Source organism: Leptopilina boulardi, unplaced genomic scaffold (assembly GCF_019393585.1).
Source record: "Leptopilina boulardi isolate dan_hultmark-lab unplaced genomic scaffold, ZJU_Lbou_2.1 LbouV2_55, whole genome shotgun sequence".
In the NCBI taxonomy this organism is placed as follows: Eukaryota; Metazoa; Arthropoda; class Insecta; order Hymenoptera; family Figitidae; genus Leptopilina; species Leptopilina boulardi.
Window position 1 is genome coordinate 1,185,933 of NW_026138000.1, and position 27,808 is coordinate 1,213,740.

Below are 27,808 nucleotides of genomic sequence, written 5' to 3' on the forward strand. Positions count from 1 at the left end.
GGAGCCAATTAACAAACAACTATTTAAGATCACGTGACGAAGAAACGAATTCTATAAATAGATTGACGGTTAATATTATATAGTCACGTGACTTAGTGGAATTCACAACAGAGAAATTCTCCTGAATTTTTATTTAATTTCAAAAATAATAGGGACAAAATATTTTTTTGCTAAAAAAGTGCATATATATTCGTTGAAAGAGACAAGTGTTTTCTATAAAATAAAAATAAAAAAATAAATTAACTATCTAATTAGAAAAAAAAGCGCGAACAAATGTTTAATAATTTATTATTTATCATTAAATTTTATTTGTCTTCATCCAAATATAGTATTGTTTCTGTCAATTATTTTTTTCGTTGTTAAAATAAATATTGTGAGTGTTTAAATCATTAAATATGCACATTAAAGAGGTGAGTGAATACATATTTTTTCATGATTTTTTATAATTTTCCCTTAATAATTAATAATATAAATTGAAAATTTTCTAAATTTAATTTTCCAATTTTCGAGGTTAATTTTTTGGTTACGAATTTTTTTTTTTTTATTCCTATAGAGGAATTTGGTATTAGAAAAAAAATGCTATAAATATTTTTCAACACTTTTATTCGTATATAAAGTTTTTTTTTTATTTTATTAAATTTAAATGAAATAAATATTAACGAACATTAGTAAAAAGAAATAATGAATTTTTTTTTTGAGGTTAATTTAACGTTTTTCTCGTCTTTTTTTTTAATTTTAATTTTTTATTTACAAATTTCTTTTTAACATAATTTCAAAAATTTCGAAATCTATTTTCTTCTATATATATATATATATATTACGATTTAGTTTTTCGATTATAATTATATAATGGCAAAATTATAATGAAATTTTTTCCAGAGTCGTTTTTTACGCCATTTCTATAAATTACGAAGATTTCGAATTATTATTTTTTTTTCCTTTTTTTTGAGAGGAGAAAATAATTTTTGTTGTTTCAGGTGAAAATCGAAAATTTTTTATCGATTAGTAATGAATTATTTTGGACTGACATTCATCCTGGTCTCAATACTATTGGTAAAATTTATTATTTTTAGCGATATTTTAATAATTATTATTATTATTATAATTTAATTTTTCCTTTCAATTTCTTTCGATTTATAATCAAATTTGAAGAAAAAAAATCTACAAATATTCTTTTAACGATATTTTAATAATAATAATAATAATAATAATAATAATAATAATAATAATAATAATAATAATAACAATAATAATAATCATAACATTAATAATAATAATAACAATAATAAAAGAATTATTTAATTTTTTCTTTCCAAATTCTTTCGATTTACAATTAAATTTGAAAAAAAAATCTACAAATGTTTTTTTAACGATATTTTAATAATAATAATAATAATAATAATAATAATAATAATAACAATAATAAAATAATTATTTAATTTTTTCTTTCTAAATTCTTTCGATTTACTTTCGAATTAAAAAAAAAATTAATACAGGCCTCGGATTATACGACTTTTTCCGACTTTTTTTTCAAAAATACAACTTTTTTCGACTTACTTTAATAAAATGGGACTTTTTCGACTTTTTAAAAATTTTTTTTTTTAATTTTTAACAAAATACGTTTTTTTTAGTACACAATGCATATCTTTTTTATTTTAATTAGGTATTTAACAAAATTTTTAAACAAAAATTCTTCACTAAATTAATTATTTTTTTTTTGAAAAATAATTTTAATGAAATTCAATTAACAAATAATTCAATTATTTTAAAACTATTTTTCAAATTAAAATTTTTATGAAAATTTAATAATTGTTTATAATTTCAAACAAAAATTAGCTAATAAAATTATCAAAAAAAAAAAAAATAAAATTTTAATTCAAAATCACTTGAAATTTAATTATTTAAAAATTCATTTATCTGAAAGCAATTTTTCAAATCAAAATATTTTTGAAATTCAATTATTTCTAAAAAAAAAATTTCAAATCAAAACCAATTAAAATTCAATCCATTTAAAAAAATTTCAATTCAAAATCAATTAAAATTCGATTATTTTCAAAACTTTTAATTTGAAATTCATTTATTTTGAAAATTTTCAATTATTTTCAAAAATTTTCTATCTTAAATTAACTGAAGTTCAATTTTTTTTTTTATTTCTACCAAAGAATACAGCCGTAGGATTTTTTTTTTTTTTTAGGAAAATTTTCCAAATTTTCAATTCAAAATCAATTAAAAGTCAATTATTTTGCAAAATTTGAATTGAAATTCAATTATTTTCTAAATTATCAATTCAAAATCAACTAAAATTCAATTATTTTAAAAAATTTCAATTCAAAATCAATTAAAATTCGATTATTTTCAAAACTCTTAATTTGAAATTCATTTATTTTGAAAATTTTCAATTATTTTCCAAAATTTTCTATCTTAAATTAACTGAAGTTCAATTATTTATTTTTTTTTTATTTGTACCAAAGAATACAGTCGTAGGATTTTTTTTTTTTTAGGAAAATTTTCTAAATTTTCAATTCAAAATCAATTAAAAGTCAATTATTTTGCAAAATTTCGATTGAAATTCAATTATTTTCTAAATTATCAATTCAAAATCAACTAAAATTCAATTATTTTAAAACATTTAAATTCAAAATCAATTAAATAACCGAGGCCTGTTAATACAAAAATTTTTTTAACAATATTTTTTTAATAATAATAATAATAATAATAATAATAATAATAATACTTTAATTTTTGTCATCAAATATTTTTCGATTTATATACAATTTTTTTTTTTTAATTAAAAAATTAATTAAAACGAAGAAACATTTTTTTGTTAATAATACTTGAAAATTTTTGATAATTAATTTTTCTTTCGTTTTTATAGTTGGACACAATGGAGCTGGAAAAAGTAATTTTTTATTAGCCATAAAATTTGTCTTAACAAATGATTATCCATGTTCAACTGATAATGAAATACTATCATTTCTTAATGATAAAAAAAAATCTATGTTTATTAAAATAACAATTGCAGACGATGACAACAGATTTCTGGTAATAAATTTTTATAATAATAATAATAGTAATAATAATTAATATTAATAACAATAATAATAATAATAATAATAATAATAATAATAATAATAATAATAGGAAACGAAACTAACAATAAAATAATAAATAATAATAAAAAATTCCAAAAAAAATTGAATAAACAGCTTTCCAAAAAGAAAATTGAATAAAAAAGTAATTAAAAATTTTTCTTTTTATTTTTTAATAATTTTTTTTCTTTAATTTAAAATTTGACGCCGTAAAAATTCTTTTAAATTAAATTTTGAGAATATTTATACGTCCCCTCAATTAGTTTAATTATTTCACTTAAATATTTTATTTTTTACGAAACATTATTTATTTAGTTCAAATAAATATAAAATTAGTGGATAATAGACACAGGCAAATGATATAATTGTATCAAAATAAATTTTATTTGATCAAAATAAAAATTTTTTAATTTAATTTCTCTCAGAGAAAAGTTAGGTAATTTTTTCCTAGCAGTTGTTAGACATTTTTTTTTTTTGTATTTTGTTAATTTTTTTTTCCTTTCATCTGACAATTTTATTTAAAAAAAAAAAAAAATAAAAACAATTTTTTTTTCCATATTTAAATAAATTTATTTCGCAGATGGACAAAGATATTGTGACATTTGCAAGACAAATTGAAATAACAAATAATTTGTACAAAAATATTTATATTCTGAATGATAGAAAAATTACTAAAACTGATTATTTCGAGTGTTTGTCACGTGCTCGAATTTTATATAAACGTCCACCTTATATTGTCATGCAAGATGAGGTAAAAAAAAATAACAAGTTTATTTAATATTTTTAATTTAATGATAATGTTTCTTTGTTCAATTTTTTTTTAAAATAATTTTTATTTATTTTTTTTATTTATTTATTAAAATTTTAATTTTAATATTATTGTCTTTTTATTAAATTAATTTTTTAATTTCAAATTTTTTTTCTATTTATTTCTCAAACAAAAAAAAACGAAATTTCAAAATTTGAATTATTTCGAAATTTGTAAAAATACTTTTTGTATAATTTTTTTTTTCTTTATTCTTTATTCTCGTAAAATGTTAAATTGTACATAAATTTTTCAAAAAATTGTTTCTGCTTTTGTTTAAATTAAATTAATTTTTAAAAATGTTTTTTTTTCATTTTATATCAAAGAATATTTTTATTTATTTAAATTATTTATTTAATTTTTAAAATAAAATTCAGGCAACGAGAATTGTGAAAATATCAAATTCCGATCGATTGGAAATATTTGAAGATATTTCGGGTATGACATTTACGAAAAATATGGAAAAAACAATTAATGATTTAGATGAAAAATTTCAAGAAAAACTATCAATTCTCGATGAAGTTGGCGAAAAATTAGGTAAATATTTGTATCACAAAAAATTCATTATTAATGTTTTTAAAGAAAATTATAACATTATTATTTTTATTTCTTTTTTATTGCTTCCTCGTGGAAGAAGGTTTGTAGTCCTTTCGTTTAAAAAAAATTTTTAAAGTGTCGAAAACACATTTTTCTCTATATAGAAACATGTTATATGAGATCCTGATCAATTGTCCGGATGTATGTATGTGTGTGTGTGTGTAGATCCCTTTTTTGTTTAAAAGATAACTTTAACAGGTACAAATTAAACAGCATGTCTCTATTATTTTTTAACCTTCAACAAACACAAATTACCTTAAAAAAACCTAGCAATTGAACCTAAATTGTAAGAGAATAAGAATAATCTATTTTATTCGATTTTTTTAAGAAAAAACGTGTCTGACAAAATATTTACTTGTACTACTGCTGAGTAATACTACTGAGTGATACTACTGAGAAAATATCAAACATTCAGAATGTCTGACTAAATATTTACTTGTATTACTAACAAAATTGCAAACCCGTCCAACTAAATTTCTACTTGTACTACTGGCTAGTAATACTACTTAGAAAATTGAACTACTGCTGAGAAATACTACTGAGAAATTTGTACTACTGCTGAGTGATACTACTGAGAAAATTGTACTACTGCTGAGAAATACTACTCAGAAATTTGTTCTACTGCTGAGTAATACTACTGAGAAAAGTGTACTACAGCCGAGTAAAACTACTGAAAAATTTGTACTACTGCTGAGTAATACCACTGAGAAAATTGTACTACTGCTGAGTAATACTACTGAGAAAAATGTACTACTGCCGAGTAAAACTACTGAAAAATTTGTACTACTGCTGAGTAATACCACTGAGAAAATTGTACTACTGCTGAGTAATACTACTGAGAAAAATGTACTACTGCCGAGTAAAACTACTGAAAAATTTGTACTACTGCTGAGTAATACCACTGAGAAAATTGTACTACTGCTGAGAAATACTACTGAGAAATTTGTTCTACTGCTGAGTAATACCACTGAGAAAATTGTACTACTGCTGAGTAATACTACTGAAAAAAAGCTTCACTCAAGGTCAAGTCAAGGTCGTTCAAGGTCATTTGAAGGTCAAGTCAAGGTCATTCAAGGTCATTTGAAGGTCAAGTCAAGGTCATTCAAGGTCGTTTGAAGGTCAAATCAAGAATGTCTGACTAAATATTTACTTGTATTACTAACAAAATTGCAAACCCGTCCAACTAAATTTTTACTTGTACTACTGGCTAGTAATACTACTGAGAAAATTGAACTACTGCTGAGAAATACTACTGAGAAATTTGTACTACTGCTGAGTGATACTACTGAGAAAATTGTACTACTGCCGAGTAAAACTACTGAAAAATTTGTACTACTGCTGTGTAATACTACTGAGAAAATTGTACTACTGCTGAGTAATACCACTGAGAAAATTGTACTACAGCTGAGAAATACTACTGAGAAATTTGTTCTACTGCTGAGTAATACTACTGAGAAAAGTGTACTACTGCCGAGTAAAACTACTGAAAAATTTGTACTACTGCTGAGTAATACCACTGAGAAAATTGTACTACTGCTGAGTAATACTACTGAGAAAAAGCTTCACTCAAGGTCAAGTCAAGGTCGTTCAAGGTCATTTGAAGGGCAAGTCAAGGTCATTCAAGGTCATTTGAAGGTCAAGTCAAGGTCATTCAAGGTCGTTTGAAGGTCAAATCAAGAATGTCTGACTAAATATTTACTTGTATTACTAACAAAATTGCAAACCCGTCCAACTAAATTTTTACTTGTACTACTGGCTAGTAATACTACTGAGAAAATTGAACTACTGCTGAGAAATACTACTGAGAAATTTGTACTACTGCTGAGTGATACTACTGAGAAAATTGTACTACTGCCGAGTAAAACTACTGAAAAATTTGTACTACTGCTGTGTAATACTACTGAGAAAATTGTACTACTGCTGAGTAATACCACTGAGAAAATTGTACTACAGCTGAGAAATACTACTGAGAAATTTGTTCTACTGCTGAGTAATACTACTGAGAAAAGTGTACTACTGCCGAGTAAAACTACTGAAAAATTTGTACTACTGCTGAGTAATACCACTGAGAAAATTGTACTACTGCTGAGTAATACTACTGAGAAAAATGTACTACTGCCGAGTAAAACTACTGAAAAATTTGTACTACTGCTGAGTAATACCACTGAGAAAATTGTACTACTGCTGAGAAATACTACTGAGAAATTTGTTCTACTGCTGAGTAATACCACTGAGAAAATTGTACTACTGCTGAGTAATACTACTGAAAAAAAGCTTCACTCAAGGTCAAGTCAAGGTCGTTCAAGGTCATTTGAAGGTCAAGTCAAGGTCATTCAAGGTCATTTGAAGGTCAAGTCAAGGTCATTCAAGGTCGTTTGAAGGTCAAATCAAGAATGTCTGACTAAATATTTACTTGTATTACTAACAAAATTGCAAACCCGTCCAACTAAATTTTTACTTGTACTACTGGCTAGTAATACTACTGAGAAAATTGTACTACTGCTGAGTGATACTACTGAGAAAATTGTTTTACTGCTGAGAAATACTACTGAGAAATTTGTACTACTGCTGAGTGATACTACTGAGAAAATTATACTACTGCTGAGAAATACTACTGAGAAATTTGTTCTACTGCTGAGTAATACTACTGAGAAAATTGTACTACTGCTGAGTAATACCACTGAGAAAATTGTACTACTGCTGAGTAATACTACTGAGAAAAAGCTTCACTCAAGGTCTAGGTCAAGTCAAGGTCGTTCAAGGTCATTTGAAGGTCAAGTCAAGGTCGTTTGAAGGTCAAATCAAGAATGTCTGACTAAATATTTACTTGTATTACTAACAAAATTGCAAACCCGTCCAACTAAATTTTTACTTGTACTACTGGCTAGTAATACTACTGAGAAAATTGAACTACTGCTGAGAAATACTACTGAGAAATTTGTACTACTGCTGAGTGATACTACTGAGAAAATTGTACTACTGCCGAGTAAAACTACTGAAAAATTTGTACTACTGCTGTGTAATACTACTGAGAAAATTGTACTACTGCTGAGTAATACCACTGAGAAAATTGTACTACAGCTGAGAAATACTACTGAGAAATTTGTTCTACTGCTGAGTAATACTACTGAGAAAAGTGTACTACTGCCGAGTAAAACTACTGAAAAATTTGTACTACTGCTGAGTAATACCACTGAGAAAATTGTACTACTGCTGAGTAATACTACTGAGAAAAAGCTTCACTCAAGGTCAAGTCAAGGTCGTTCAAGGTCATTTGAAGGGCAAGTCAAGGTCATTCAAGGTCATTTGAAGGTCAAGTCAAGGTCATTCAAGGTCGTTTGAAGGTCAAATCAAGAATGTCTGACTAAATATTTACTTGTATTACTAACAAAATTGCAAACCCGTCCAACTAAATTTTTACTTGTACTACTGGCTAGTAATACTACTGAGAAAATTGAACTACTGCTGAGAAATACTACTGAGAAATTTGTACTACTGCTGAGTGATACTACTGAGAAAATTGTACTACTGCCGAGTAAAACTACTGAAAAATTTGTACTACTGCTGTGTAATACTACTGAGAAAATTGTACTACTGCTGAGTAATACCACTGAGAAAATTGTACTACAGCTGAGAAATACTACTGAGAAATTTGTTCTACTGCTGAGTAATACTACTGAGAAAAGTGTACTACTGCCGAGTAAAACTACTGAAAAATTTGTACTACTGCTGAGTAATACCACTGAGAAAATTGTACTACTGCTGAGTAATACTACTGAGAAAAATGTACTACTGCCGAGTAAAACTACTGAAAAATTTGTACTACTGCTGAGTAATACCACTGAGAAAATTGTACTACTGCTGAGAAATACTACTGAGAAATTTGTTCTACTGCTGAGTAATACCACTGAGAAAATTGTACTACTGCTGAGTAATACTACTGAAAAAAAGCTTCACTCAAGGTCAAGTCAAGGTCGTTCAAGGTCATTTGAAGGTCAAGTCAAGGTCATTCAAGGTCATTTGAAGGTCAAGTCAAGGTCATTCAAGGTCGTTTGAAGGTCAAATCAAGAATGTCTGACTAAATATTTACTTGTATTACTAACAAAATTGCAAACCCGTCCAACTAAATTTTTACTTGTACTACTGGCTAGTAATACTACTGAGAAAATTGAACTACTGCTGAGAAATACTACTGAGAAATTTGTACTACTGCTGAGTGATACTACTGAGAAAATTGTACTACTGCCGAGTAAAACTACTGAAAAATTTGTACTACTGCTGTGTAATACTACTGAGAAAATTGTACTACTGCTGAGTAATACCACTGAGAAAATTGTACTACAGCTGAGAAATACTACTGAGAAATTTGTTCTACTGCTGAGTAATACTACTGAGAAAAGTGTACTACTGCCGAGTAAAACTACTGAAAAATTTGTACTACTGCTGAGTAATACCACTGAGAAAATTGTACTACTGCTGAGTAATACTACTGAGAAAAAGCTTCACTCAAGGTCAAGTCAAGGTCGTTCAAGGTCATTTGAAGGGCAAGTCAAGGTCATTCAAGGTCATTTGAAGGTCAAGTCAAGGTCATTCAAGGTCGTTTGAAGGTCAAATCAAGAATGTCTGACTAAATATTTACTTGTATTACTAACAAAATTGCAAACCCGTCCAACTAAATTTTTACTTGTACTACTGGCTAGTAATACTACTGAGAAAATTGAACTACTGCTGAGAAATACTACTGAGAAATTTGTACTACTGCTGAGTGATACTACTGAGAAAATTGTACTACTGCCGAGTAAAACTACTGAAAAATTTGTACTACTGCTGTGTAATACTACTGAGAAAATTGTACTACTGCTGAGTAATACCACTGAGAAAATTGTACTACAGCTGAGAAATACTACTGAGAAATTTGTTCTACTGCTGAGTAATACTACTGAGAAAAGTGTACTACTGCCGAGTAAAACTACTGAAAAATTTGTACTACTGCTGAGTAATACCACTGAGAAAATTGTACTACTGCTGAGTAATACTACTGAGAAAAATGTACTACTGCCGAGTAAAACTACTGAAAAATTTGTACTACTGCTGAGTAATACCACTGAGAAAATTGTACTACTGCTGAGAAATACTACTGAGAAATTTGTTCTACTGCTGAGTAATACCACTGAGAAAATTGTACTACTGCTGAGTAATACTACTGAAAAAAAGCTTCACTCAAGGTCAAGTCAAGGTCGTTCAAGGTCATTTGAAGGTCAAGTCAAGGTCATTCAAGGTCATTTGAAGGTCAAGTCAAGGTCATTCAAGGTCGTTTGAAGGTCAAATCAAGAATGTCTGACTAAATATTTACTTGTATTACTAACAAAATTGCAAACCCGTCCAACTAAATTTTTACTTGTACTACTGGCTAGTAATACTACTGAGAAAATTGTACTACTGCTGAGTGATACTACTGAGAAAATTGTTTTACTGCTGAGAAATACTACTGAGAAATTTGTACTACTGCTGAGTGATACTACTGAGAAAATTATACTACTGCTGAGAAATACTACTGAGAAATTTGTTCTACTGCTGAGTAATACTACTGAGAAAATTGTACTACTGCTGAGTAATACCACTGAGAAAATTGTACTACTGCTGAGTAATACTACTGAGAAAAAGCTTCACTCAAGGTCTAGGTCAAGTCAAGGTCGTTCAAGGTCATTTGAAGGTCAAGTCAAGGTCGTTTGAAGGTCAAATCAAGAATGTCTGACTAAATATTTACTTGTATTACTAACAAAATTGCAAACCCGTCCAACTAAATTTTTACTTGTACTACTGGCTAGTAATACTACTGAGAAAATTGAACTACTGCTGAGAAATACTACTGAGAAATTTGTACTACTGCTGAGTGATACTACTGAGAAAATTGTACTACTGCCGAGTAAAACTACTGAAAAATTTGTACTACTGCTGTGTAATACTACTGAGAAAATTGTACTACTGCTGAGTAATACCACTGAGAAAATTGTACTACAGCTGAGAAATACTACTGAGAAATTTGTTCTACTGCTGAGTAATACTACTGAGAAAAGTGTACTACTGCCGAGTAAAACTACTGAAAAATTTGTACTACTGCTGAGTAATACCACTGAGAAAATTGTACTACTGCTGAGTAATACTACTGAGAAAAAGCTTCACTCAAGGTCAAGTCAAGGTCGTTCAAGGTCATTTGAAGGGCAAGTCAAGGTCATTCAAGGTCATTTGAAGGTCAAGTCAAGGTCATTCAAGGTCGTTTGAAGGTCAAATCAAGAATGTCTGACTAAATATTTACTTGTATTACTAACAAAATTGCAAACCCGTCCAACTAAATTTTTACTTGTACTACTGGCTAGTAATACTACTGAGAAAATTGAACTACTGCTGAGAAATACTACTGAGAAATTTGTACTACTGCTGAGTGATACTACTGAGAAAATTGTACTACTGCCGAGTAAAACTACTGAAAAATTTGTACTACTGCTGTGTAATACTACTGAGAAAATTGTACTACTGCTGAGTAATACCACTGAGAAAATTGTACTACAGCTGAGAAATACTACTGAGAAATTTGTTCTACTGCTGAGTAATACTACTGAGAAAAGTGTACTACTGCCGAGTAAAACTACTGAAAAATTTGTACTACTGCTGAGTAATACCACTGAGAAAATTGTACTACTGCTGAGTAATACTACTGAGAAAAATGTACTACTGCCGAGTAAAACTACTGAAAAATTTGTACTACTGCTGAGTAATACCACTGAGAAAATTGTACTACTGCTGAGAAATACTACTGAGAAATTTGTTCTACTGCTGAGTAATACCACTGAGAAAATTGTACTACTGCTGAGTAATACTACTGAAAAAAAGCTTCACTCAAGGTCAAGTCAAGGTCGTTCAAGGTCATTTGAAGGTCAAGTCAAGGTCATTCAAGGTCATTTGAAGGTCAAGTCAAGGTCATTCAAGGTCGTTTGAAGGTCAAATCAAGAATGTCTGACTAAATATTTACTTGTATTACTAACAAAATTGCAAACCCGTCCAACTAAATTTTTACTTGTACTACTGGCTAGTAATACTACTGAGAAAATTGTACTACTGCTGAGTGATACTACTGAGAAAATTGTTTTACTGCTGAGAAATACTACTGAGAAATTTGTACTACTGCTGAGTGATACTACTGAGAAAATTATACTACTGCTGAGAAATACTACTGAGAAATTTGTTCTACTGCTGAGTAATACTACTGAGAAAATTGTACTACTGCTGAGTAATACCACTGAGAAAATTGTACTACTGCTGAGTAATACTACTGAGAAAAAGCTTCACTCAAGGTCTAGGTCAAGTCAAGGTCGTTCAAGGTCATTTGAAGGTCAAGTCAAGGTCGTTTGAAGGTCAAATCAAGAATGTCTGACTAAATATTTACTTGTATTACTAACAAAATTGCAAACCCGTCCAACTAAATTTTTACTTGTACTACTGGCTAGTAATACTACTGAGAAAATTGAACTACTGCTGAGAAATACTACTGAGAAATTTGTACTACTGCTGAGTGATACTACTGAGAAAATTGTACTACTGCCGAGTAAAACTACTGAAAAATTTGTACTACTGCTGTGTAATACTACTGAGAAAATTGTACTACTGCTGAGTAATACCACTGAGAAAATTGTACTACAGCTGAGAAATACTACTGAGAAATTTGTTCTACTGCTGAGTAATACTACTGAGAAAAGTGTACTACTGCCGAGTAAAACTACTGAAAAATTTGTACTACTGCTGAGTAATACCACTGAGAAAATTGTACTACTGCTGAGTAATACTACTGAGAAAAAGCTTCACTCAAGGTCAAGTCAAGGTCGTTCAAGGTCATTTGAAGGGCAAGTCAAGGTCATTCAAGGTCATTTGAAGGTCAAGTCAAGGTCATTCAAGGTCGTTTGAAGGTCAAATCAAGAATGTCTGACTAAATATTTACTTGTATTACTAACAAAATTGCAAACCCGTCCAACTAAATTTTTACTTGTACTACTGGCTAGTAATACTACTGAGAAAATTGAACTACTGCTGAGAAATACTACTGAGAAATTTGTACTACTGCTGAGTGATACTACTGAGAAAATTGTACTACTGCCGAGTAAAACTACTGAAAAATTTGTACTACTGCTGTGTAATACTACTGAGAAAATTGTACTACTGCTGAGTAATACCACTGAGAAAATTGTACTACAGCTGAGAAATACTACTGAGAAATTTGTTCTACTGCTGAGTAATACTACTGAGAAAAGTGTACTACTGCCGAGTAAAACTACTGAAAAATTTGTACTACTGCTGAGTAATACCACTGAGAAAATTGTACTACTGCTGAGTAATACTACTGAGAAAAATGTACTACTGCCGAGTAAAACTACTGAAAAATTTGTACTACTGCTGAGTAATACCACTGAGAAAATTGTACTACTGCTGAGAAATACTACTGAGAAATTTGTTCTACTGCTGAGTAATACCACTGAGAAAATTGTACTACTGCTGAGTAATACTACTGAAAAAAAGCTTCACTCAAGGTCAAGTCAAGGTCGTTCAAGGTCATTTGAAGGTCAAGTCAAGGTCATTCAAGGTCATTTGAAGGTCAAGTCAAGGTCATTCAAGGTCGTTTGAAGGTCAAATCAAGAATGTCTGACTAAATATTTACTTGTATTACTAACAAAATTGCAAACCCGTCCAACTAAATTTTTACTTGTACTACTGGCTAGTAATACTACTGAGAAAATTGTACTACTGCTGAGTGATACTACTGAGAAAATTGTTTTACTGCTGAGAAATACTACTGAGAAATTTGTACTACTGCTGAGTGATACTACTGAGAAAATTATACTACTGCTGAGAAATACTACTGAGAAATTTGTTCTACTGCTGAGTAATACTACTGAGAAAATTGTACTACTGCTGAGTAATACCACTGAGAAAATTGTACTACTGCTGAGTAATACTACTGAGAAAAAGCTTCACTCAAGGTCTAGGTCAAGTCAAGGTCGTTCAAGGTCATTTGAAGGTCAAGTCAAGGTCATTTGAAGGTCAAGTCAAGGTCATTCAAGGTCATTCAAGGTCGTTTGAAGGTCAAATCAAGAATGTCTGACGAAATATTTACTTGTATTACTAACAAAATTGCAAACCTGTCCATTTAAATATTTACTTGTACTACTACTTGTACTGTGGATAGAATGTTTTCCTGGAAAATGAAAAAATTAATGAAAGTTAAAAATATAAAATACACATTTTAGATGAAAAATTATTTATTTATTTAAATTCAAGTTTAAATATAAAATAATTGTGTTCCTCGCATTAAAATGAATCGATATAATTGTAAATAATTATAAATTATATATTATTTTTCATTAATATTTAGAAATTTCGGTTAAAATATGAATTTTTGATTTTTTAACTTCTATTAATTCTTTAAATTTAACTCAAATGTATAGGTACTTAAATGGTTTTTTTTTTAATATTATTTTTGTATGTTTATTTCAATTTTAATGCTTTCTCCATGAGGAAGCAAATTTTTTTGCTGATCGTAAAATGGAAGGAGAATGTTCATGTAATGAACATCTGAATTTACAACTTGTTTTATTTTATTTTATTTTTATTTTTTTTCAGACATGAATGTTGAATATTTAGAAGGCAAATATCAGGATGTGAAAAAATATAAACAATTAAAAGGTGAAATTGATTCGATAATACGAATAATTGCTTTTCGTAAGATAAAAAAAATTGAGGACAATCTAAAAGAATTTAATGATAAAATAAGGCAAAATAATAGAATGGAAACTGAAGTTGCAATTGAATTTTCCAAAACTGACGAATTATGCAATAATTTGGAAAATTCGTTGATATTATTGAAAAATGAATTGGAAAATATCAAAAAAATTGGCAATAATTCATCGTATGTATATTTTATTCTTATTCTTTTTTTAATTACTTTTTTTCAAATTAATAAAAATTGAACATTATTTATAAATACATTAAATTTTTATAAAACAAATTATTATTATTTACTATTTACTATTTATTATTATTTTTTACATTTAAAAATTTTTTAATTTCTTTTTTCACCAGAACTAAACATAAAAGTAATGAAGTAAATAAATTGGAAATTAATTCTCGAATTGAAATTTTGGAAGAAGAATTAAAAAATTTGATTGATGATGAAAAAATGGAAAAAGAAAAATTGGATGAAAAAATTCGCGAAATGGCCGAATTTGAAATTGTTTCTCCGAGAATTGTGAGTTTTTTTTTAAAATACAAAATTACATAATTTTTAGTATTATTTTGTATTCTTTTTGTAATTATTTTTTTTGTATTTATTTTTTTTTTGTAATTATTTATTTACTTTTTTTGTTTTAACTTTCTATTCTTTATTATTTTCTTCTCAAATACAAGGAAATTCCTGGAGATCATGATGAAATTGAAAGACAAAAAGCCGCGAAATTGTCTCAATTTAAGGAGATTTACGTGAAAAAAAATATATATCAAATTTCTTCCGATCAGGTAAAAAAAGGAGGAATAATTTATTTATTTTTCTTTTTTTTTTCTATTTTTTGTTGTTTAATTTTATTATTATTTGTCAAATTTAAATTCCCAATTATAATTACAGAACGAAAGGGAAAATTTATTGAAAAATGAAATTATTCAACAACAAGAGAAAAAAGTTGAATATGAAATGGAATTGGAAAAAATAAAAGTACAAATTAATTCTGATACAAATGAGAAAATTGAATTTGAGAGAAAAATTTTTGAATTAGAGGAGAAAATAAAATCTGAAGAATCAAAAATTGCCGCCATTACTTTAACATTTCAAAATGAAATAATTTCTGAATTTTCAAAAAAATTAGCAGAATTGTTAGTTATTTTGTTATTAAAATATTTTTTTTTTTTTGTCAATTTTTGTGGATACGAAAAAAGTGACGTAATTTTTATAAAATAAATATTTAATATTAAAATTTCCAGACGAGATGAATTTTATGAAAAAGAAAAAATTCTTGTCGAAGTAAAATCGAAATTAGCGGATGTTGATGGAAAATTTCGTACTTGTATGAAAAAAGAAATTTATGATGCAATAACGAGCGTTGAAAAAGTTATTGAATCTTTCAGGTAAATTTTATTTTTAAATTAAAATACAAAGCAATAAATTTCTCACAAAAATAATAGATTAATTAGAGAATTTTCATTTTAATGTATTTAATTAGAAATAATTAAAATTTAATTTCTAATTTTCTTAGAAATAATTAAAAAAAAACAATAATAATTATTACAATAAAAGAAATATTTAATTTTGTTTATAAAAAAAACAAAAAAATTTCTTTTCTTTTGTCTACAGAATTAGTGGTGATAATACAGATGAATATTATGGATTATTATTGAATAATTTTCAAGTAGTAAATCGTAATTATCAATATTTAATTGATCGTATTGGAGGAAGACGTTTATTTTATTTTCTCGTTGAGAGTACAAATTTTTCATTAAAATTAATTGAACAAATGAGCAATTTAAATCTTCCAGGAAAGGCAATTTTTTTCCCCCTTGATCGTATTCGTTTTAGACAAAAAAATATCGATGACGAAAATATTGTCAATGCATTGAATATGTTGATTTACGATGAAAAATATGATGACGCCATAAAGTATGTATTTTTTTTATATGTTAACTATAGAATAAGTTTTTTTTTCATTAAAAAAAATTAAAAGTAAAACAAAAAATTCTGATAGAGGAGAAATAGGGAAAAAAAAATTCTATAGCAATTTCTATCTTGAATTTTGAAGGGAAAAAATTATTTATTATCGACAGCTGGTAATGTAGGAATCTACTTTTACATACAGTCGGTTATCTAGAAATTGAGGGAAACCTTAAAATCTCGAATAAACTTATTTGTATCCATTTAAATTTAGAATTTCGAAACAAAACAAAAGTATTTAATTATCCACAGATGATAATGCAGAAATTTACCTTACCGACAGTCGATTATTCAGCAATTATTGAAAAGATTAAATTCTTATATTTGTCTTAATTTAAATCATCTTTAATTTTGAAACAAAACAAAAATTATTCATTATCAACAGCTGTTAATGTAGAAATCTACCTTAACTACAGTCGGCTATGTAGAAATCTACTTTACCTACAGTCGGTTACGTAGAAATATACTTTACCTACAGTCGGTCATGTAAAAATCTACCTTACCTACAGTCGGCTATGTAGAAACCTACTTTACCTACAGTCGGCTTAGTAGAAATCTACTTTATCTACAGTCGGTCATGTAAAAATCTACCTTACCTACAGTCGGCTATGTAGAAATCTACTTTACCTACTGTCGGTTATGTAGAAATATACTTTACCTACAATCGGTCATGTAAAAATCTACGTTACCTACAGTCGGTCATGTAAAAATCTACGTTACCTACAGTCGGTCATGTAAAAATCTACCTTACCTACAGTCGGCTATGTAGAAATCTACTTTACCTACAGTCGGTCATGTAAAAATCTACCTTACCTACAGTCGGCTAAATAGAAATCTACTTTATCTACAGACGGTTATGTAGAAATCTACCTTACCTACAGTCGGCTATGTAGAAATCTACTTTACCTACACTCGGTTACGTAGAAATCTACCTTGCCTACAATCGGTGACGTAGGAATCCACATTACCTACAGCAGAAAAGGTACGAAAAGAAATGGAAATTTTTTTAAAAAATTTTTTTTAGATCAGTTTTTGGAAATGTTTGGGTTTGTCGTGATTTTAAAACAGCAAAAACAATTTCACAACGTTATAATGTATTTTGTTGTACAACTGAAGGATTAAAAATATTTGGCAATGGCATGAGTTTTGGTGGTAATTGGAAAAAAAAAACTTCACCATCTGAACTTTATAAATTAAAACAGGAATTAGCGAATAAAGAGAAACATCTTCAATTTGAAGTAAATGAAATTCATGAGAAAATTGAACAATACAAACAAACAAATGAGGCAAATAAAAATCGTTGTGAAAAAAATGATCATCAGTAAGTTGTGAATTTTTCTTTCTATTTACCAAAAAAAAAAAAAAAAAATGAAAATGTAACTCAAAATTTTATTTCAGAAAAATTTTATTATCAATGAAATTAGAATTAGATCGTCAAAAATACGCAAGAGAATTACAATTAAAAAAAATTGTCGACGCAAAACAAATTAGAAATCAATTGCAATTAAAAATTGAAAAAATTTCATTGAAAATTGAATCATTGAAAAATAATTTAAATAATGAAAATTATTTCTCACAATTACAGGAGGAGGAGGAGATAAATCAAGTTCGTGATTATTTAATATTTTTTTTTGATTTTACATTTAAAAAAAATTCTTCTATGCCGACAGATGGTAAAGTAGATTTCTATATTACCAGCAGTCGGTAAAGAAGATATGTCACTATTCTTTCATCGACTGTTGATAATGGAGATTTCTATACTATCATCAGTTGGTAAAATAATTAAAGTTAAGAAGATATTTGGTTGTTTTATTCTTTGCCAACTGATGGTAAGGTAGATTTCTATATTACCAACAGTTGGTAAAATAATTAAATTTTTTTCTCTTCTTTTGTTTTAGATAAAAATTTTACGAAAAGATATTGTTGATTTAGAAAAAACGAGCATTAAATTAAGAAAATCAACTCAAATTCTTGTGAATGTTGAAGAAAATGAAGAAAAAAAATTAAAAATCCAAATTGAAAAGATGAAGAATCATTTAGAAAAAATTGTCAAATCAAAAGAAGAAAAAGAATTTGAAATTGAAAATTTAAAATTAAATCTCATTGATATTGAATCACGCAATATGACTGTGAATTTTTTCGAAGATTCTAAGGAAAAAATTCATGAATTTGAAATTAAGGTTATTGTCTCATTTTTGTGTATTAAAAAAAATATAAATTTTTTTTAAATTTTTTATAATATAAAATTATTTGTGTCAACTTTTTATTTTTTTATAATATATAATTATTTTTGTAAACTTTTTTTTTTTGTTTTTTTTTCCAAAAATTAGATTCAAGAAATAGAAGAAAATTTAATGAAAGTCGATTTGGAACGCGATGAATTTGAAAATCAATTAATAAATGTGGAAGAAGAAAAAAAATTGATTGAATCAAAACTCAATAGATTAGAGGAACGTCGAAAAAAATATGAAGAGGAAATTTGTAATGCAAAAACAAAATGTTCTAAAGAACGTGATTTTATAAAGCAATCTGATAATGATTTATATGAGAAACTTCAAAAATCAGAAGAAAAGTTTCTGAAGCTTAAGTAATTTATTTTTTTTTTAAAAAAAACCATATTTTAATGTTTCAAATTATTTAAAAAAAAAAAGAAATTTTCTTTCAAACTTGATAATTTTCATATTTTTAGTTTAAAAAAAAAGAAGAAAATTAAATTATTTTATTAAATATTATTTAATTATTATTATTTTATTTGTTTAATATTTAAAAAAGTAGAAAATTAAATTACTTAATTAATTTATTAAACATTATTTACAGTTATTTTCATTTATTTATTATATTATTTGTAAAATATTTAAATTTCTTTTATAATAATTAATAAAGATAATTGGTGTTTCTTTTCCTTTTTTTTTTGGTTTTCCAGAAACAAAGTTCATTTGAGAGTTGAAGAATCATTGGAAAAGACGAATAATTTTAATGTGGAATTTCAAGCTCAGATGGAACAATTGAAAAATATGGGAAATTTAGATGAATGTAGAAGGGAATGTCAAATTATGAATGAAGTTTTAATAGAGGAAGAATTTACAAAAGTAAGTTTAACTTTTTTTTTCATAAGAAAAAAGAAATAAGTATAATAAAACAAAAAAGATACAAAAAATATTATTTATATTTATTTGTTATTTAATAACAAAATTTATATTTTCTTTTTTCACATTTTCAGTTATCTCAAAATTTTGATAAATATTTCAATACATTTGTACCAGACGGCAGAGGTGAATTGGTTAGAAAAATCGTTTCTCTAGCTCCTGGAGTACAGGACACTTTAATTGGAATTGGTAAATATAAATATATTTCATTAAATTTACTTTTAGTATAATTAAATTAATTTTTTAATTTATTAAATTTCTAACAAATTAAATTAACTAAATTAATTCTTTTCAATAATATCAAATGAAAATTTTTTTTCGATTACCTCGAAAATTCAAAAAATTTATTTTCACCTACCTCAGCATCCGCTGGACCAATCAAAAAGTGCGCCATACATTTTTTGTTCCAAACTTTTTCCCTATTTTATTGGCGGTATTCCGGAGCAGTTATCTAGCAAATTTCATTTTCCGAAAATTTTTCCCACAATTTTTTGAGTGTAGCTCAGCATCCGCTGGACCAATCAAAAAGTGCGCCATACATTTTTTGTTCAGAACTTTCTTCTAATCACTATGGCGGTATTCCCGAACGATTATCTCGCAAATTTAATTTTTCGAAAATTTTTCCAAAATCTTTTTGAGTGTAGCTCAGCATCCGCTGGACCAATCAAAAAGTGCGCCATACATTTTCTGTTCAGAACTTTCTTCTAATCACTATGGCGGTATTCCCGAACGATTTTGTCGCAAATTTAATTTTTCGAAAATTTTTAGAAAATCTTTTTGTGTGTAGCTCAGCATCCGCTGGACCAATCAAAAAGTGTGCCATACATTTTTTGTTCGAAACTTTTTCCCTATTTTTTTGGCGGTATTCCCGAGACATTATATCGCAAATTTAATTTTTCGAAAATTTTTCCATAATCTTTTTGAGTGTAGCTCAGCATCCGCTGGACCAATCAAAAAGTGCGCCATACATTTTTTGTTCAGAACTTTCTTCTAATCACTATGGCGGTATTCCCGAACGAGTATCTCGTGAATTTAATTTTTCGAAAATTTTTCCGAATTTGTTTTCTAGTTCAGCTCAGCATCCGCTGGACCAATCAAAAAGTGCGCCATACATTTTTTGTTCGCTACTTTTTGCTAAAGAATTTGGCAGTATTCCGGAACGATTATCTTGCAAATTTAATTTTTCGAAAAATTTTCCAAAATATTTTTGAGTGTAGCTCAGCATCCGCTGGACCAATCAAAAAGTGTGCCATACATTTTTTGTTCGAGACTCCCGGGTTAAGACTTTGGCGGTATTCCCGATTAATTATTTCGCAAATTTAATTTTTCGAAAATTTTTCCAAAATCTTTTTGAGTGTAGCTCAGCATCCGCTGGACCAATCAAAAAGTGTGCCATACATTTTTTGTTCGAAACTTTTTCCCTATTTTTTTGGCGGTATTCCCGAGACATTATATCGCAAATTTAATTTTTCGAAAATTTTTCCAAAATCTTTTTGAGTGTAGCTCAGCATCCGCTGGACCAATCAAAAAGTGCGCCATACATTTTTTGTTCGAAACTTTTTCCCTATTTTTTTGGTGGTATTCCCGAGACATTATCTCGCAAATTTAATTTTTCGAAAATTTTTCCAAAATCTTTTTGAGTGTAGCTCAGCATCCGCTGGACCAATCATAAAGTCTGCCATACATTTTTTGTTCAGAACTTTCTTCTAATCACTACGGCGGTATTCCCGAACGAGTATCTCACAAATTTAATTTTTCGAAAATTTTTGCAAAATCTTTTTGAGTGCAGCTCAACATCCGCTGGACCAATCAAAAAGTGCGCCATACATTTTTTGTTCGAAACTTTTTCCCTATTTTTTTGGTGGTATTCCCGAGACATTATCTCGCAAATTTAATTTTTCGAAAATTTTTCCAAAATCTTTTTGAGTGTAGCTCAGCATCCGCTGGACCAATCATAAAGTCTGCCATACATTTTTTGTTCGAAACTTTTTCCCTATTTTTTTGGCGGTATTCCCGATTAATTATCTCGCAAATTTAATTTTTCGAAAATTTTTCCAAAATCTTTTTGAGTGTAGCTCAGCATCCGCTGGACCAATCAAAAAGTGCGCCATACATTTTTTGTTCGAAACTTTTTCCCTATTTTTTTGGTGGTATTCCCGAACGATTATCGCGCAAATTTAATTTTTCGAAAATTTTTCCAAAATCTTTTTGAGTGTAGCTCAGCATCCGCTTGACCAATCAAAAAGTGCGCCATACATTTTTTGTTCAGAACTTTCTTCTAATCACTATGGCGGTATTCCCGAACGAGTATCTCACAAATTTAATTTTTCGAAAATTTTTGCAAAATCTTTTTGAGTGTAGCTCAACATCCGCTGGACCAATCAAAAAGTGCGCCATACATTTTTTGTTCGAAACTTTTTCCCTATTTTTTTGGTGGTATTCCCGAGACATTATCTCGCAAATTTAATTTTTCGAAAATTTTTCCAAAATCTTTTTGAGTGTAGCTCAGCATCCGCTGGACCAATCATAAAGTCTGCCATACATTTTTTGTTCGAAACTTTTTCCCTATTTTTTTGGCGGTATTCCCGATTAATTATCTCGCAAATTTAATTTTTCGAACATTTTTCCAAAATCTTTTTGAGTGTAGCTCAGCATCCGCTGGACCAATCAAAAAGTGCGCCATACATTTTTTGTTCGAAACTTTTTCCCTATTTTTTTGGTGGTATTCCCGAACGATTATCGCGCAAATTTAATTTTTCGAAAATTTTTCCAAAATCTTTTTGAGTGTAGCTCAGCATCCGCTGGACCAATCAAAAAGTGTGCCATACATTTTTTGTTCGAGACTCCCGGGTTTAGACTTTGGCGGTATTCCCGATTAATTATCTCGCAAATTTAATTTTTCGAAAATTTTTCCAAAATCTTTTTGAGTGTAGCTCAGCATCCGCTGGACCAATCAAAAAGTGCGCCATACATTTTTTGTTCGAAACTTTTTCCCTATTTTTTTGGCGGTATTCCCGAGACATTATATCGCAAATTTAATTTTTCGAAAATTTTTCCATAATCTTTTTGAGTGTAGCTCAGCATCCGCTGGACCAATCAAAAAGTGCGCCATACATTTTTTGTTCAGAACTTTCTTTTAATCACTATGGCGGTATTCCCGAACGAGTATCTCGTGAATTTAATTTTTCGAAAATTTTTCCGAATTTGTTTTCTAGTTTAGCTCAGCATCCGCTGGACCAATCAAAAAGTGCGCCATACATTTTTTATTCGAAACTTTTTCCCTATTTTTTTGGCGGTATTCCCGAGACATTATCGCGCAAATTTAATTTTTCGAAAATTTTTCCAAAATCTTTTTGAGTGTAGCTCAGCATCCGCTGGACCAAACAAAAAGTGTGCCATACATTTTTTGCTCGAAACTTTTTCCCTATTTTTTTGGCGGTATTCCCGAGACATTATCTCGCAAATTTAATTTTTCGAAAATTTTTCCAAAATCTTTTTGAGTGTAGCTCAGCATCCGCTGGACCAATCAAAAAGTGTGCCATACATTTTTTGTTCGAAACTTTTTCCCTATTTTTTTGGCGGTATTCCCGAGACATTATATCGCAAATTTAATTTTTCGAAAATTTTTCTAAAATCTTTTTGAGTGTAGCTCAGCATCCGCTGGACCAATCAAAAAGTGCGCCATACATTTTTTGTTCGAAACTTTTTCCCTATTTTTTTGGTGGTATTCCCGAACGATTATCGCGCAAATTTAATTTTTCGAAAATTTTTCTAAAATCTTTTTGAGTGTAGCTCAGCATCCGCTGGACCAATCAAAAAGTGCGCCATACATTTTTTGTTCGAAACTTTTTCCCTATTTTTTTGGTGGTATTCCCGAACGATTATCGCGCAAATTTAATTTTTCGAAAATTTTTCCAAAATCTTTTTGAGTGTAGCTCAGCATCCGCTGGACCAATCAAAAAGTGTGCCATACATTTTTTGTTCGAGACTCCCGGGTTTAGACTTTGGCGGTATTCCCGATTAATTATCTCGCAAATTTAATTTTTCGAAAATTTTTCCAAAATCTTTTTGAGTGTAGCTCAACATCCGCTGGACCAATCAAAAAGTGCGCCATACATTTTTTGTTCGAAACTTTTTCCCTATTTTTTTGGTGGTATTCCCGAGACATTATCTCGCAAATTTAATTTTTCGAAAATTTTTCCAAAATCTTTTTGAGTGTAGCTCAGCATCCGCTGGACCAATCATAAAGTGTGCCATACATTTTTTGTTCGAAACTTTTTCCCTATTTTTTTGGCGGTATTCCCGATTAATTATCTCGCAAATTTAATTTTTCGAAAATTTTTCCAAAATCTTTTTGAGTGTAGCTCAGCATCCGCTGGACCAATCAAAAAGTGCGCCATACATTTTTTGTTTGAAACTTTTTCCCTATTTTTTTGGTGGTATTCCCGAACGATTATCGCGCAAATTTAATTTTTCGAAAATTTTTCAAAAATCTTTTTGAGTGTAGCTCAGCATCCGCTGGACCAATCAAAAAGTGTGCCATACATTTTTTGTTCGAAACTTTTTCCCTATTTTTTTGGCGGTATTCCCGAGACATTATATCGCAAATTTAATTTTTCGAAAATTTTTCCAAAATCTTTTTGAGTGTAGCTCAGCATCCGCTGGACCAATCAAAAAGTGCGCCATACATTTTTTGTTCGAGACTCCCGGGTTAAGACTTTGGCGGTATTCCTGATTAATTATCTCGCAAATTTAATTTTTCGAAAATTTTTCCAAAATCTTTTTGAGTGTAGCTCAGCATCCGCTGGACCAATCAAAAAGTGGGCCATACATTTTTTGTTCGAAACTTTTTCCCTATTTTTTTGGCGGTATTCTCGAGACATTATCTCGCAAATTTAATTTTTCGAAAATTTTTCCAAAATCTTTTTGAGTGTAGCTCAGCATCCGCTGGACCAATCAAAAAGTGCGCCATACATTTTTTGTTCGAAACTTTTTCCCTATTTTTTTGGTGGTATTCCCGAACGATTATCGCGCAAATTTAATTTTTCGAAAATTTTTCCAAAATCTTTTTGAGTGTAGCTCAGCATCCGCTGGACCAATCAAAAAGTGCGCCATACATTTTTTGTTCAGAACTTTCTTCTAATCACTATGGCGGTATTCCCGAACGAGTATCTCACAAATTTAATTTTTCGAAAATTTTTGCAAAATCTTTTTGAGTGTAGCTCAACATCCGCTGGACCAATCAAAAAGTGCGCCATACATTTTTTGTTCGAAACTTTTTCCCTATTTTTTTGGTGGTATTCCCGAGACATTATCTCGCAAATTTAATTTTTCGAAAATTTTTCCAAAATCTTTTTGAGTGTAGCTCAGCATCCGCTGGACCAATCAAAAAGTGTGCCATACATTTTTTGTTCGAGACTCCCGGGTTTAGACTTTGGCGGTATTCCCGAGTAATTATCTCGCAAATTTAATGTTTCGAAAATTTTTCCAAAATCTTTTTGAGTGTAGCTCAACATCCGCTGGACCAATCAAAAAGTGCGCCATACATTTTTTGTTCGAAACTTTTTCCCTATTTTTTTGGTGGTATTCCCGAGACATTATCTCGCAAATTTAATTTTTCGAAAATTTTTCCAAAATCTTTTTGAGTGTAGCTCAGCATCCGCTGGACCAATCAAAAAGTGCGCCATACATTTTTTGTTCGAAACTTTTTCCCTATTTTTTTGGTGGTATTCCCGAACGATTATCGCGCAAATTTAATTTTTCGAAAATTTTTCCAAAATCTTTTTGAGTGTAGCTCAGCATCCGCTGGACCAAACAAAAAGTGTGCCATACATTTTTTGCTCGAAACTTTTTCCCTATTTTTTTGGCGGTATTCCCGAGACATTATCTCGCAAATTTAATTTTTCGAAAATTTTTCCAAAATCTTTTTGAGTGTAGCTCAGCATCCGCTGGACCAATCATAAAGTGTGCCATACATTTTTTGCTCGAAACTTTTTCCCTATTTTTTTGGCGGTATTCCCGAGACATTATCTCGCAAATTTAATGTTTCGAAAATTTTTCCAAAATCTTTTTGAGTGTAGCTCAACATCCGCTGGACCAATCAAAAAGTGCGCCATACATTTTTTGTTCGAAACTTTTTCCCTATTTTTTTGGTGGTATTCCCGAGACATTATCTCGCAAATTTAATTTTTCGAAAATTTTTCCAAAATCTTTTTGAGTGTAGCTCAGCATCCGCTGGACCAATCATAAAGTGTGCCATACATTTTTTGTTCGAAACTTTTTCCCTATTTTTTTGGCGGTATTCCCGATTAATTATCTCGCAAATTTAATTTTTCGAAAATTTTTCCAAAATCTTTTTGAGTGTAGCTCAGCATCCGCTGGACCAATCAAAAAGTGCGCCATACATTTTTTGTTCGAAACTTTTTCCCTATTTTTTTGGTGGTATTCCCGAACGATTATCGCGCAAATTTAATTTTTCGAAAATTTTTCCAAAATCTTTTTGAGTGTAGCTCAGCATCCGCTGGACCAAACAAAAAGTGTGCCATACATTTTTTGCTCGAAACTTTTTCCCTATTTTTTTGGCGGTATTCCCGAGACATTATCTCGCAAATTTAATTTTTCGAAAATTTTTCCAAAATCTTTTTGAGTGTAGCTCAGCATCCGCTGGACCAATCAAAAAGTGCGCCATACATTTTTTGTTCGAGACTCCCGGGTTAAGACTTTGGCGGTATTCCTGATTAATTATCTCGCAAATTTAATTTTTCGAAAATTTTTCCAAAATCTTTTTGAGTGTAGCTCAGCATCCGCTGGACCAATCAAAAAGTGCGCCTAACATTTTGTTTTCAGAACTTTCTTCTAATCACTATGGCGGCATTCCCGAACAATTATCTAGCGAATTTAATTTTTTGAAAATTTTTCCAAATTATTTTTGAGTGTAGCTCAGCATCCGCGTTTAATTTAAAATTTTAAAAAATCACAAATTTCATTTTTACCTTTCTCAGCATCCGGTGGACCAATCAATTGATAGTTAAAATTTTTTTTTTTTACTGTTGTTTATAAAAAATTTTGATTTTTTTATAATAATATTAAAAATTGTATTATTTTTTTTAAAAAAACAGATTTGTGCGTGGAATATTCGGGCGTTAAGAAACTTGTCAAATCTTTATCACCTGGTGAACAATGTTGTGTATCGATTGCATTTATTCTTGCTGCCGCTGAAAATGAATTGCCACCATTTTTTATTTTTGATGAAATTGACGCTGCATTATCACAGGCAAATTCATTAGTTTTTTGCGATATTTTGGAAAATATCAGTCAAAATACACAAATTTTCATCGTTTCACACAAGTAAGAATTAAAAAAAATAAAATTCGTATTTTTTTTCACACTTGCTAGAAAAAAAGTTTTGTTTTAAAATAAAAAAGAAAATTATCGAAAAAAATTATTTGTGAAAATTTTAAATTATTTAAATTTTTTCAGCCCAGAAATCATTTGTCGTGGAAGGCAACTTTTTAAAGTGATAAATGTGAACGGTCTTTCTAAAATTTTTCCCTTTGTAACAGAGGAAAATAATTTTGAACGAATTTTTGAAGGTGACGACAGTGGATTCTCTCCAGATGAATAGGTTTTTGTTTTTAATTTAAAATATTTTTTTTTTCAAATTATTATTATTATTATTTTAATAATTTATTTTATTATTTTGAATAATTGCAGTTATTTTTCGTTATTTTCATTTATTTTCATACGTTTTTTTTTCTTTTTGAACTATTTGTTTTTTTTGTGTTTTTTCGAATTTCGTAATTTTTTATTTTTAGTCTTCGTGACGCTTTTTAGAAGAGTTTAAAAAAATAAAAAAAATTTCACTACTTTTTTGTTTGTGGTAAATTTTTTTTTTATTTTTAAACAAATATTTTAGATTTTTTAATTGATGTGACAGAAAATTTTCTGTTTTTTTATTTCTTTAGGAATTGACAAAAAATAAAATTAAAAACCAAATGTGTTAGTTTGTTTTAAGGAATGAAAAAATAAATTTTTAATTTTGCTAATAGATTTGAATTTTTTTTTCCAAATAACTAGAATATAAGTAAGATAAATAAATATTAAATAAGATAAATAAAATAAATAAAATAGTTTAAATAAATAAAAATTCGATTAAATTTGAAAAAATACGATTAAATTTTTAAAAGTAATACTCAAAAATTTACATTGCATAACAATATTTATTATACAAATTCCTCAAAGTTTTTTTTTTTTTTTTGGTTGTATTTTTGTTTCGTTTTTTTTTTTTGTTTAAAAAAATAAATTTTTTTTTAAATTAAATATTTAAAATAATAAACTGGTATTTTTTTCGTTTCTTCATTTTTTTTTTCATAATTTTAAGTTATACATAAAATACAATTAATTCACTTTCTCGCTGTACAATTTTTTT

General features: G+C 28.6%; 1 protein-coding gene across 1 annotated transcript; it reads left to right on the forward strand.

The window, feature by feature from the left end:
* Window positions 1-311: 311 nt before the first annotated feature.
* On the forward strand, window positions 312-27,186 carry LOC127290044 (structural maintenance of chromosomes protein 3-like). The gene is made up of 19 exons (XM_051318415.1): window positions 312-410; window positions 978-1,053; window positions 2,876-3,042; window positions 3,670-3,840; window positions 4,272-4,431; window positions 14,161-14,446; window positions 14,620-14,785; window positions 14,944-15,051; window positions 15,158-15,402; window positions 15,511-15,654; window positions 15,881-16,183; window positions 17,259-17,555; window positions 17,633-17,840; window positions 18,133-18,414; window positions 18,565-18,821; window positions 19,158-19,323; window positions 19,455-19,569; window positions 26,499-26,727; window positions 26,860-27,186. Exons 1-19 carry the CDS (start codon window positions 396-398, stop codon window positions 27,002-27,004), a joined length of 3,540 nt encoding a protein of 1,179 aa, XP_051174372.1. The 5' UTR covers window positions 312-395; the 3' UTR covers window positions 27,005-27,186.
* The last annotated feature ends 622 nt before the right edge of the window (window positions 27,187-27,808 follow it).